Consider the following 14,243-nt stretch of genomic DNA (forward strand, 5'->3'; position numbering starts at 1 on the left):
CTATTCCTTTGGGAAATTCCAGTTATTAGGGAAGTTCCAAAAATATGGGAAAATTATGTTTCCCACTTCCTTCCTAGGTTGGTCTTTTATTATATTGAGAAGGATTTCAGAACATCTGAGTATATAGAAATGTAGTGGCTCTTTTTATTTTAAAAGTAACATGTTTCATTTTTAGTGTTAACAACCTAAAATGTGTGTTAATGTCTCACTAGAGGTGCTGATTTTAAAAAAATCTTTTCAGGTATTTCTTTCTAAATAAGTGTTGGCATGTGGACATGGAATATAAGTTCTATCTGCATTTTTATTGTATTGTATCGAGGTTTGTTCTCTTTTTTTCTTAAAAAAGGAAAAATGGGGAAGAAGAGAGAATTTGGAAAGAACACATTTTTCTTTTTGCTTTTTACCCTTTTAAAACCTTATTTAGAGTACTCGTATAAAGTCAAAAACTTGAAAGTAAAACCTTGAAATCATAATCACTTTTTTTCTAAATTTGTGAATGAAAACTTCTACCAACCTGTATTAGATGTTGAAAGATTTTAGTGAGTATTTTCAGTGTTAAGAATTCATTCTCTGCAGTTTATATTTCTTTTTCTGACATGATAGGTCTGGATTTATTGCTTTTTGTGAAATGGTACCTCCTAATTCTTTGCCACTATTCAATTTCAGCACTTGCTGTATGCCACCCTCCAAAAATCTGACTGCAATCCCATAAAGATTTTGTTCCATGACTTAAAGAACCTTAGTAGCCCAAATGATCTTAACAAGATTATAGAGATGTTTAAATCCTGCCATCCACATAAAGAAAGAGAGAGAAAAAAATGCACAAAAACCTGTAGGTGAAACAGCATCATCTCCAAGGTGACAAGGCCTAAATGGACTTGAATTTATCATGGAAGAAGTCCATCACTTTTGAAAGTCAAAAATTTGTCCCAAATTGAGCACCAAGAGCACAGGCTGAGTCTGAGAACACGTGAACAGCACAAACTGCAGTCAGAGGGCTCAGATGCACTCTGTTGTCTTTGGCTTTATTGAGCCTGCATCCTACTTTGCCCTTTCTTTCTTTCTTTTGGTTTTGTTTTTTGGGTGGTTTGCATTGTTTTGGTTTTTTGGGTTTTTTTTTTACTAATACCCTTTTGTGGAGAGAATTCAACTGAAATGCTTTGAAATCAGAGTAAATTATGTTCACTGTGCACTTCATATCTCCATTTTTTATTTTGTTATTCTTTTCTAAGTTCTCAGACAGTTAAGGGGGGCACTGTTTTTCATACTGTGTGGATTTGACAATGTCCAGTTCTGTTCATGCAAGAGCCTTGTTCTTGTTGAATTGAGTTTCCTGGATACCAGTTCTTGTCTGCTGCAGCTCTCAGAATCATTCTTGGCTTCTCCTTCACTCCAAGAGTGCCATAAACTGCTTTCCTAGCTTCACTTTCTTGAAGGAGTTATCAGGTATTCCTGCTAATAATCATGTGGGCAGGAGAAGCTGCTTGATGCTTCCAGAGCCATCAGCAGAATTCCCTCTGCTTTGGGAGATTGGCTGCACATGAGGTGTTTAAGTGACTTTTTATGAAATTCCCCTCTTCTCTTCCCTCCTTCTCATTCTATTAGCCACCCTGAGATTTTTTTTTGTAGGATATGGCTCCAGAGATGGGAAGTTTAACAATAAAACAGAAAGAAAAGGGGGAAAAGACATCCTGGTCACTGTCCATTTTGATTATGGTTTTATTTGTTGTCCTTTTCAAACTGTAACTGTTCATAGAGATGGATATTTTCTTCTCCCTGCTCCCATCAGAAACATTGTGTTGTATCACCCCTTTCTCTGAAAGCTTTCTATACACACTTTTTATGTTCAAAGGAGCTGTTCTCACATGCACTCAAACATACATTTATATTCATGGGAAGCTCTTCTCATACACAGTCAAGTATACATCAAGCACGTTTAAATTAATCTCTGTTTCTTGGTCTTCTTTTTTTCTTTTTCTTTTTCTTTTTTTTTTTTTCTTTTGCTTGTTCTGCACACTACCCCTTTGTCCTTCATCCTTAACTGGAAAGCATGCTGATGTATTTAATTCATGTAGGATTTCATCCCCTGCCCTGAGGAATTCCTTTGCAATTCAATTTCTTCATCACTGGTTTATTTCTCTATTTTGCCTGGTGATATACAAATGCCCTGCAACCATCTATTACTGTTTTTCTAAATATCCATCTCATACTGAAAAGGCCTGTTAGCTGAATATTCCATGGGTAGGGCTTATGTTCTGTTCTGTTCCCACTTGTTCTGTTTCTTTTAAGGCACCTTTTAGGTCCAAGTTTTAAAATCTTTTTCACTGCTGAGGGCCAGTCAGAACACAAAAAGCAATTGTCCAACAATCTCTGTTAACAAGAGGAATTGCTGCAATCTCCTTGGGAATTAACTCTTAAGTGGTTCATCAATAGGGTTGGTAATAATCTTTAGCAAACACAGAAAATGTGATAGTCCTAGAAAATGGTAGATAAGGCATTGGGAATGCTGCACTGAGCACTGCCAAATGTGGGTATTGGAGGTGAAGGGTGGAAAGGATTGAGCTCCACCTGGATGTTGTTTTGCAGTCTGATTGCTGGTGGCTGAGTGCAAGTAAAAAAAAAATATTAGATATGAGTTTTGATTGCCCAGGACATGTAGTTTATTTAAGCCAAGGATGCTCAGGGCATTGAGAAATCTTTCTGTGGAATGAGGTCACTACAAAATTCATGCCAGTTTACCCAAGGCTGTGTCCAGCTAAATCTTAAAACCTCCCAGGATAATCTTCCAAGGCAACCTGTTTCAATATTTACTTTTTCTCATAGTGAGGAATGTTTAGTATTTTTTAATGGCAAGTCAGAACTTCAGCTGGTTCAGTTTTCTCTCTTATTCTTGCCTGGATCCATCTGCTTTAGAGCCTCCTGTAGATCCAAGAAAATACCCTTTGGCCTCTTGAAAACCTTTTATCTCCTGGCCAAATAATGCCATGTTCCTCAACCTGTCACAGGCAAGTGCCACCACAATGTTGGTGACTTACTCCAGTTTAGTGACATCTTGCAAGTTTTGGTAGGTTATGAACTAATAAATGCTGAGTGGAACATCTTTACATGTGGCATCTTCCAGTATTTTCATTAGTACCATTTGATGGGGTAGAGAATGTGTTTGTTCATTTTTTGGTAGAGGCCCTTTGTACAAGGTTCTGGTTGTGGTGGAAATTTGGATTAGCTGCTTTTTAGAAAGGGATCTGAGAGTTTTACCACAGCCAAATATGAGTTGATGATAAGATATTGGATAGAAAAGCTTTAAATTTGAAGTAAGCCTTTTGTTTCACTTTGCGCTTCCAGGGAAAGCTTCCCCTGGAATATTTTTTTACTTTTAGAAAAATGGAGATAAGGAGCCCAGGGAAACTACAGGGAGACCAGGAAAAAAGCAATTAAAATCATTGGACATCTGAAATACAAGACTTGTGAGAAAAGGTGGGAGCAGTTGTCCACAGAAGATTGAGGAAAGACATGGTCATAGTCTGCAAATACTTTAGAGGCTGCCGTAAGGAAGATGGGATCTTCATGTTCTCTTAGGAAAGAGCAAGAATGAATAAGATGAAAGCACAGCAAGAGTTAGATTAGGCATTAGGGGGAAAAGGCTGCGAGGGAACATCCTGAAACAGAAATTTGATAGGGAGGTTGAAGAAGGCTATCATAAAAATCTTTGAGAATAGGCTAAATAAGAATGCCAGAAGCATGTTTATGATCTTGTCCTGATAAGAAGAAAAATGGAGCATCTCTTGTGGCCCAGGCATATTTCTTTGTTTGCTGGTGATGAATTGTGTTGTATGGTTGTTCCCTGTTTCATTATTTAATATATAAAAGGAGTGCCATTGATTATGGCTTTTTACTGTGTCTACAAATGCCTATGATTACTATGATTAAATATTTTCACTTGGCTTTAGAGAAATAAGCACTCATGCTCATTTATTTTGTGTTCTTCAATAAGCTTTTGGCTTTTGCTGCAAAGGATGTCAGCAGTCAAGCACTCCCTAAAAGCTTTTCCTGTTTTATTGGATACATCTAAATTCCACATAGTCATGCTGAATATTATCAGTTACTCTTGACTCAGACAAAATTATTTTAAAAGCAGTCAGGGAATACATGGGGGGGTTTTAGTGCTGAGCAGCTGATTTTTAAATTGCAGAGTTCTCTGTGGTTTCTCACACGCTGTCCATGTGAAAACTTGGACTACAGCAGATTTATGTCATTACATTCATGAGTGTGACTTGGACTTTTCCATAAGTGTACTATTGGGAAGCTTAGATTGGATCAGAGCAAAGGTCATTTGTTGTTGGTTATCTCATGTTTTTCCTGCTCAATATAAAAAGAAGTCAGTGTATGGGTCTTGAATGTTCTGTACTATGAGATTAAGAGTAGGAAGAACTAAGACCATTGTTGATCTTACAAGCTTTGTTAATCAGTTTACATCTAATGTTTGCTATCAAATCCTGGTGCTCTTACTGGTTTTCTTGGAATGCAGCATAATTTCAGCCCACAGTGAAGTCCAAGCAGATGTTCCCATCACCCGAGACCAAGTTTATTTTTGTGTGATGATCTCTTCATTTCCTTGAGGTTTCCTTTCTTTTTTTCCCCCTCTCATGATTTATCATCCAAACATTCATCATCTCCAGAGGAACTGCAAAACACATTCCCATGAAAATACTAAATCTCTAAAAGCAAAAAAAAAACCAACAAAAAAAAGCAAAAAAGAATAACCCCCCCCATGAAGTAGCCTTGTTTCTCACTGAATGGCTTGAGTAAACTCTTCTGTCACAGCCATAGTAAAGTCTTTAAAGTGCAGGACTGCAATCAGACTCTGTCATAAACAGGAGTATTGCCTTTTTGACTGATTTCTACTCTAAAACCAAAGGGTTCATTAATCTCATCTAGGGCTGTAGTGAGGGAGAAAAGAAAAAAGGAAAGAAAAGAGTAGGCAAGATGTGATAAGGTACCTTTAATGATTTTGGGGGCTTTATTGGCTGTACATCTTTGGTCAATCTCAAGCCATACCAGTTCTCTCAGTAAGGCTTTTCTTTTCTGAAAATAATGGTACCAGACATTTTAATTACGCATGGAGGTCTTTCAGCAATGCTTCAATTCCATATTTCTTTAGCACACCATAAATAAGAAAAAATAGGCTTTTGATCTACAGAGATATGGTGAAAGGCTTTTACTTGGAAGTACTTCATCACAGCAGTTTTTTTTTAAACTGATGCCAGGCATTTCTTCAGTTTGATGGAGGCAGCAAGTTGTATCAATGCAGATTTTAGGCCAGGAGGGCCTTGTCCCATTGGCTGTTTCACAGTCATAGATCATCAAACATGCAAAGTGTTGTAGGCCTCAGCTGTGGTCTTGAGGGTGCTTTTGGGTAAGAAGTATTTAATGTTTGTAGCTCCTAGATAAGTCCATGTGAGTAAGCTCTGTGATATTTAGAGGTCCAGGTGAAGGCTGTTGTTCCCAGGCCTTTGGATACACTGCTTATATTCTCAATAAAAGCCAGAATAGAATGTGATCTTGGCAGTCTGCCTGTTAAATGTGTCCTGATTTAAATACAGAAATTCAGAACTGCACTAGGGTGAGGTTCATCTGCACAGGGTTTGGTACCTGCAAACAGGGCACTCATTGCTTTTCTCCTTCTGGAGGCTGAAACAGCCTCTATTAACTGATGTAATTTTTCCCTTCATGATGGACAGTGACTGGACTTGGCTGTTTGTGATTTTGCTGGAGAATTTTCCCTTCTGGTTTATTATTATCCAATGGAGTTGGTGAAAACAGCAAGGAACATTTTACATCTGTGCACAGACATTCATCCTCACAATTGGTTTTCCAGAATCCTTTATGTTCTGTTCAGGGAGTGTCTCTTCCCACTGAAACCTTATTTTATAATGCTGTTGTGAGAAATGGCTGTGTTTTCCTTCTAGTGATTCTTGTTTCCCATATTCTAAGTTTTCCCATGTTCTATTTTTTTTTTTTTTAATTTACATTGCAAAGTGTTCCCTTTGTGAACAGCCAGCTTATTTTCTGGAGCTTCAAAATCCAGGATTTTGCATGGTTTACCTTTTGGGAGAGGCTCTGATAGTAAAATACCTTAAACAGAACAGGAGAAATCTAATTCCTACATCATTTATTTCATGTTGACAAGAGAGGACTGGCCTAATGCCCCAGAACTGAATATGTTCTAAAACAGATACTGAGAAATTTAAAGATTTTTAAAAGCTACTGAGAAATTTAAGAACCTTATAAAACTGATTTCAGTCATTCCACAACTAAAATTGATTTATAAATAATGCAAATATTAAAATATCAGTCATGTATTCACACCGATGCTTTAGCAACAACAGTAGGACAAATGATTAATGTTGCAGTCGTTCCATGATGGGGACGTTGGCCCACAGCCCAACCCAGCAATGTTAAACACTGTATTTCTTCCAGGAAAGTAATTCCTGATTGCAGTATCTATTTTCAGCCCAAGTAGCTCAGTGTGGGAGACTTGGACTAGCTCAGAAAGGGCTGTGTTTTCCTGGTGTCATTGTGTCTCAATGCAGTTGGACATCAGAAATCAAATGTGAATTTTGACCACAATGCAGCATATCTATGGTGGTAGTTTTTGAGTTGGAATATTTTTGCCCAAGAACATATTTAGGGTTTAGACCTTTTCAAGATGCTAAAATGCTTTCAAATCAGGATTTAGATTGGCCTTCTATCCACATATACATCAAGGTGTTAACATAGATAATTTTCTATATCTCTCTCTCTTTCCTATGTGCTTCAACAAATTGAATTTCATTATTCTAATTGTATCAATTTATTTAACACTTAATTTCTACTTTAATAAGATTTATTATTTAATATATTTATATTCTATATTGTTATGTCAATGTATTAATATCAATGTATTAATACATATTATTAAATATATTTAAATACTACTGATAAAGAATAAGATAAAAGGTGAGTGAGTGAGTGAGTGAGTGAGTGAGTGAGTGAGTGAGTGAGTGAGTGAGTGAGTGAGTGAGTGAGTGAGTGAGTGAGTGAAAGAAGGTTCTGGGCAAACCTGAACTCTCAGAAATCAGTAGCAGACACATTTTGCCGTTCTTTGAGATCTACAGTACAAAACTAAACAGAAGCTGTGTAACAGTCACACTTTAACATAACTCTCCAAATGTGAACTCACATCTTGCATCACACAGAAAAATGAGGAGGGTAAGAATTTTAATTGTCGACTTTCATCATTCCCAGTATTACTTTGCTGAATTGAATAATATAATTTATTTTTAAAACCACCCTAGTGGCCTGCACTGCTTGGGGGTGAAAGACAACCATGGGAGATGTGGATTCACTGTTGGCTGCCATGGAAGCCTTTCCAAACATAAAGTGGGAAGGCCACCTGAGCATTTGTTGTGACTTAAACTTCCAGCTGTAGCCTATAATCTCCTGACAACTTGTTTTTGTTTCTACAGCAAAGTAAGGCAGCCACTTTTATGGGAAGATGAGGAAAACTCCCAGGAAGGCTCATCTGTCTCATTTATGAGTGCATCAGGAAGCAAAGGGTTGACTCAGCCCATGTTTGAGGTTTTAGCAAGAAATAGACATCCTGAAATTTATTTCTGCATTTGAACTTAGCAAGAACACTGAGTTTATTTAAATTTATTTTGAATTAAGGGTTAGCACACTGTATATTGCCTTGGAATAGAGCCCTCTGATGTGTTTACATGGCTCTGTGTACTCAGTGGGGATGATTAAATCACTGCAGTAGATTTTTCTGTGTGAGGATGGAGTTTATCAGGCCTTTCTGGAACTATTGAATGATAGGATTGTTAGGAGAAGCCTGGCTAGTCTGTTTTCTTCTGCAATAGCATGACATAGCCACAAAGTATGCTGGTGATAACAAAAAAGGCAAGCCACGTTGTCAGATTCCTTATTTACCCAAGAGTGAACTTGGAGTAACTGTAAGGAAAAAAAGACAATGTATTTATATTCCCTTTGAACCTGAGTCAGAAATATCTCTTCAGAATGGTGCATATTTAATGATAGCATCATACCTTGGGGTTTTCTTCTTGTTGGATTGTGGAGGTGTAGGGGTTTTTTTCTTAAATTCCCTTCTTGCCTAGTAGGGAGTTGATATTTATAACCCACCCTCTTTGAGAACAGCTTTTAAATATTTCAATACCAAGAGAGAACTCATTTCCAGATTCACTTTCAGGATGGAGTGAAGAAATTAAAGCAATGAGGGTTTAAAAAGAAAAGCAAAGAGCTAGAAGAAAACACTTGTTCAGTTGTTGGATTTCTCAGTCAGAAGCTCTTGCTGTCAAATTTATCTCTGTCCCACTAAGAGCAATAGAGATTTCCACCCTGAGAAAGGGAGAGATGAAATAATGAGGAAGGTAATAGTGAAAAACAGAAATGTGAATAATGAGTTACAAGTATTAACTGTCTTGCATGATTAGCTGTTTTGGGTGAAATTTCTCAGGTAATTGTTCTCTTTTTCAGGGACAGAGCTCCCTTCATCTTCACATCAGAGATGGAGTATTTCATAACAGAGGGGGGCAAAAACCCACAGCGTTTCCAGGAGTTTGTGGAGCTTTGTTGTCGAGCTTATAACATAGTCAGGAAACACAGCCAGCTGCTCCTGAACCTGCTGGAGATGGTAAGGAGCTCGAGGATGAAACCAAAAATCCATTTCTGGGGTTCTCTTCCCTTTAACCAAATCTCTGCTGCCTCCAGTAGATTTGATTTGAAGAGGTATCAGGTGCCTAGGTGCTGCTCTTCCTGTGCAAAGAAGGTGTTCACTTTAATAATTTCTGGGAAAAGAAAGCTAAGCTGCTTGGTGCTTTTTCCATTGTTATATAAAAGCTTGGTGCTTTTCCCATTGTTTTTTACAAAATACCAGAAAACTGCAAAGAAAGCTGGGTAAAAGTTTTGCATTCAGGAATTTCACTCAGCTCTTTTCCTAGGTCTTCATTTACCATCCCTGTTCATGTTTACAAGACAAAGTAAGCTAAATATTTCATGGGGGGGGGTCTGACAGTACTTAGTGATGCCTTTACAGTGGGGAGGTTGACCATATCCACAGTCCCTCCCTAGGATGGCAAACACAGGAAAGAAAGAGTAGTGCCCATATTGACACAGGTTTTAAAACTCTTTTGTATAGATTTTTAAATGAGTTTTTATCAGTAAGTATTCCTACTGATTCATGTGCTGTGGCAAGTTCCATATCTGATTTATGCCTCTATTTACTTGTGTGGGAAAGGTTAATGATTTTCCTCTTCATGGCTACAACGAGAATATGACATCAACTAATATTTGCTAAGATGCTTGGCTAAGATATCAATCCAGAATTTATGTGCAGGGCCTCACAACCTAAGGGAGTGGTGTGTGCATAAAATGGCCTTATAAACAGAGCTGCTGGGATTGGGGTACGGCCAAAAAGTTTCTCTGTAAACACCACTTTATCATCTCCAACTTGTGCAATGGGGGTGGGAGACAGAAACTGAAGGAATCTCTCCCCTTGCTTCTTCCATCTTGTCCATGGATTCTGATGCAGGGATTCTTGGAGGGATCCCCTAAAATGGAGCAGGAAGGATTGCTTCAGATCTCCAGAACTTGCTGCTTAGTAGCCACAAAGGTGCAACAAATCTGCATTCCCATCATAAAGCACAACTTTCCTCTGGAAGCAGTGCAGGGTGGGGTTGTAGGAGATGCTGTCCAAGTTCAAGAACCTCTGGAAAGCTCAGGATCAGCCTGTTCTCATCCACAGCAGTAATCCCTGCAGGATTTCTGAACAGGCTGCCTAAAACTGTGTGGGCAAATAAAGCCCCATCTCTTTGTCCCTCTTTCTGCAAGAGGCAGAGATGATGATGTCAGATTACCCTGGGATAACAGAGAGCCTGTTAGGAAAATGCTCCAAGCAGCAACTCTGAAATAACTCTCTCTGTCTGGCCAAAGCTCAGGTTTGTCTCTATTTAGGACATGCTGCCTCTTTTGTTTCTGCTGGTCTTGTAGCAGAAGTAACAGAGCTGAGCTCAGAATCAGCATCCAGATGTGTATTAAATATTTGTCAGTGGGCTGCAGCTCAGTCAGTTGTGTTGCACTTCATAATTAAAAAATGACTGGCAGCACACTCACACCCCATCCACGAGCTCTTCATTGCAAAAGGAGTCAAACAAACAAGAACAGTTTGGGAGCACCTCAATTTTGCCAGTAATATTTGGAAAGGTAAGCCTGTTTCTGCACTTGAAGTGGGGTGTTGGTCAGAAATTGTAAAAAATAGAATGATTCATTTCCATTGGTCATTTGTAGAAAAAAAAACAATTGACTGTGAAGTTCCACTTAAAATTCATTTCTACACAGAATTTCAGATGTCATCATGGAGGGATAAGATAAACTAGTCACTGCTTCTTTGTATCAGTGAAAGTTTCAGATTTCTCTCCCTGTTTGGAAACCTGCATCATTAATCTTTCATTCTACTCCCACATTCTCTTTTCCCAGATGCTATTTGTAAAACATAGTTAAAAAAAATTTAAAATAAATAATAAAGAATAGTATATCACAGAATATTACACTGAATTTACAGAATATTCACAGAATAGTAAATTGTACCCTGGGTGATCAGTGACAATTAGTGGTTTAGAGCAAACGTGATTATGAAAAAATTGAGGAGTTTTTGGCCCAGTTTGGGAATTAATGTTATTTCTTGGTGGTGAGCAGCATGTTTCTAAAGCTGTACTGACATTTGCTACTGGGAGTAAGAAATAATCCATGAAGTTTCCATCACTTTCAAAAGCAGAAACATCTGTGGGAGACCCAAGAGTCTTCTGGCAGAGTTCAGCTGTGTAAGTGCCTGTAGTTCATCAGCTTTGCTCTCATTAAAGATTTGATGTGAACTACTATTAAGAGGGTGATGACAGGACACAGACACCTTCTGACTGCTTTAAAGAAATGCAAATTCCATTAGTAAAAATATTTTTTATATATATAGAAAGTTATTATAAGAGACTTTATCACTCCCTTTCCTGGTGAAGGGCGAGGAGCTTAATTTGCAACAGTATGCAACAACTTTTTTTTTTATTAATCCAAAGGGGGCAAAAGTTGTTCTCATCTTTTATAAATGGGTTGAAGGTATATTGATAAATAGCACTGTGTGTCCTTCAGTGCTGAATATTGTTATTGTCCTGGCTGTCAATCCACTTAAATTCACCTCATTGAGCTTTCTGTCTCTCTGCTCCTTGCCAGTCAAAACTCTGTGAAGACAGCAATCTCACTGTCCAGTGGTAGCTTGGAATGGGCTGAGGAAGATTTTCCTCATAATGCCAAAAAGAAAATGTACAGATGTTGAGAATGTTTGAAGGAATAACCTTAAAATAAAGTCAGTGTTTCCTTTTTTCTTTGCTATTACTTGAAAAACTCAGTGGGTCTTTCTGTCTGAGCTAGACATAAATATCAATGGAAAAGACACAGAGACTGCAAATTCAGATACATTTCCATCTGTGCAATCTGAAGGAGTGATATTTTTCTGCATTACACAAACAAAAAAAAAAAAAAATCACTCCCAACTTACTGTGATTGCAGAGAAAAATCAGTAGGTTTTGAAGAGAGTAGATTTTATTGTTGTTGACATTTGTAAATGCCTGGAGAGAGCTGCATGGGCAATTGGACACATTGAGCTGTCTAATCTCCTCAAGTTTTTCCTTTTCAAAGGGAATATTGATATTATTTGGTTTTTGAATCTAATCTGACTGACTAACTAGAACAGCTCTGTCCCTCATCCTTGGAGAATACCTGCTCCAGAGGGCAGCTCTCACTGCCCACTCAGGGCTCCTGCCATGAATCAGTGTCTGAAGAAACCCTTCTCCTCCTGATGCCTTGGGAAGGCTGACCTAGAACAGAGACCAGACAGAGCTAAAGAATAAAGCAGGGATTTATTAAGAGGCCTCAAAGAGATCTACCTTGGGCAGCACAACCTAAACTGGCCCCAAAATGCACGGCTGGTCACGGAGTCTCTCCCTGGGATCAGTTCTGCTCCATTTGCACCTTGCAGTTCATTGTCCCATCCCAGCTTTAGCCCAGGCAGTCCCACCCTGCTTGTTTTTCTCTCTCCAGCCCACGGGGTTTGTGCTCCTGGGCTGAGATTTGGCTCATTTGTCCTTGGTGCCCAGCTGGAGCAGGAATTGTTTTGTCTCCCTGCTCTGTGCACAGACCTCACCATCCCCTCATGTGAAATTCAGAACTGCGCACTAAAGCAGCACAGAATCTGAAAAATATAAAAGCTGAAAACTGAGGCATCAGTGCTCTGACTGTAAAGGGAGTGAATCTGTGATCCCTTTGCAGGAGGAGCCTGAGCAGTGCTGGTGGAACCAGGAGTTACAAATGAGAGGGTGATGTTGTGCTAAATTGAATTAGGGCTAAGACAACCACAGAAATCTGCTTACTATTGTTCAGGTGGCTGAATTTGGTCACCTTCCCTTTATTTCCATTAGAAGGATCTGAAGGAGGCTTAGCCATGCACACCTTGATGTTATGGTGTCAGAAAAGAAAATAAATAACTCCAATGGATCATTGATTCTGACCCATGCCTCCTCCAGGTGCCTCAGTGTGGAGGTTTACAATGCAGTATATTCACTTCATTATTCCAGGCATTGCTCTAGCATCAGAACCACTTTTCAGGTCAGCAAAACTGTTTTACAAGACTGTTTTGGTATAAAATCTTCCTTCTCTCAGGCCTGTTTCATTTAAATTTCTTTTCAATAGAACAGTGGACTAATGATCCAATATTACTTTCCATTTAGATGCTGCATGCAGGATTGCCTGAGCTGAAGAGCATCCAGGATGTGCAATATGTGTATGATAACCTCCGTCCTCAGGACTCAGATCTCCAGGCTACAAGCTACTTTACAAGGTAAAACCAGAATATTTCCCAGAAACCTTGTCTTCTTCAGGCATGGAGCAATGTTTCTCCTATGTTAAAAAGCTTAATCAGGGAAATTACACTAAAGGATAATTTGTCTTCATGTGTTTACTTTTTAAAAGTCATTCCTTACGCGGGTTGTAACCAATTTCCTCAAATTTCTGGAAGAAACAGTTGTGCGTTTGTGGTACACTTGTAACAAGTCACTCAGTGCCTGGAGATTTCTTAGTCTTTCATGGTGAAACCATCCTGATTTATATCAAGTGTTTTCTCTGTTTTTAAATGCAGCAGCTACATACAAATGGATTTAGACTGCTTAAGGGGGTTCAACCTGTTAATAGTGTGAGTGAGAACCTTCAATTTCTGCATTTTGCTCCTTTTTCTCTTCCTCTTTTGACCTTCTGTGCTCCATCAGAGATGTTGCTAGCCACAGGTTCTCCAGCTGCAAAACACTGCTGGTTCTTGCTTTCAATCAGATCAATTGATTTGAACAGATCAATCACAGAAAAGCCTTGTGTGTGAATGTAGATATATTTAAAGCTTCACTTGTGTTATGATAATGAAACCTCTCACCTTTTCATGATAATAGCTGGGGATTAATGAGGAGGAGCTGCAGCTGCTGTGCATAAAGTCAGTCTAAGACCCTCAGTCCTGATCTTTCAGCTCTGCATCACAAATGATTCCAGCTGTGAGGATGCTGTAGGTGGAGTGAGTGCAGACCTCTCTGGAACTGGAAATTCACTGCAGTTCTGGGCACATTGTGAGGTAAAGTCTCCCTGTCAGGGTCTGCCCTGAGCAGCACCATCATTTCCCAAGGACTATGAACTCGTGCTCCCTGGGCACCCTCTGCATGTGGAAAGCAACCAGACTCCTCTGACCTGATGAATGTTTTGGGAAATTAGGTGTGTTGTTTATATGTCTGCTTTTCATGCACTAGAATCTGCTGTAATCTGAGGAAACCAAGGCAGCAAGTTTGGAGAAGGCTGGGACAGAGACCTAGAGACCATAAGGGTGACAATTCTTTGAGAAAAAAAATATATATTAAAACTTGTCAAACAAAACTATTGTTCCATGACTTTACACACAGCATAGCACTAAGTTCCTTTTCCTGTAGCACTTGTTTTTTTCATATGCTTTCACTCCTGCCCCTTAGCAAGATTGTTATATTTTAAAATTTAATTACAGCCTCACATTTACCATCAACTCCTACCTTATCCTTTCCTTTAAAATTTCACATATTCCCAAATTACAGACTTAAATTTCCACTTCAAATAGGAAACATGCAGTTTCTAAT

The 14,243-nt window shown here is 38.7% G+C and overlaps 1 protein-coding gene across 2 annotated transcripts in view; it reads left to right on the forward strand.

Moving 5' to 3' along the window:
• Nucleotides 1-14,243, forward strand: part of PIK3C2G (phosphatidylinositol-4-phosphate 3-kinase catalytic subunit type 2 gamma) — a 190,691-nt gene that overhangs the window by 126,656 nt on the left and 49,792 nt on the right. For both annotated transcript variants that reach the window (XM_063155658.1, XM_063155659.1), the window contains 2 exons: nt 8,536-8,692; nt 12,831-12,940. In XM_063155658.1, coding sequence (XP_063011728.1) covers nt 8,536-8,692; nt 12,831-12,940 — 267 coding nt within the window. The remainder of the gene's footprint in view (nt 1-8,535; nt 8,693-12,830; nt 12,941-14,243) is intronic.

This window comes from Melospiza melodia, chromosome 4, assembly GCF_035770615.1.
Source record: "Melospiza melodia melodia isolate bMelMel2 chromosome 4, bMelMel2.pri, whole genome shotgun sequence".
In the NCBI taxonomy this organism is placed as follows: Eukaryota; Metazoa; Chordata; class Aves; order Passeriformes; family Passerellidae; genus Melospiza; species Melospiza melodia.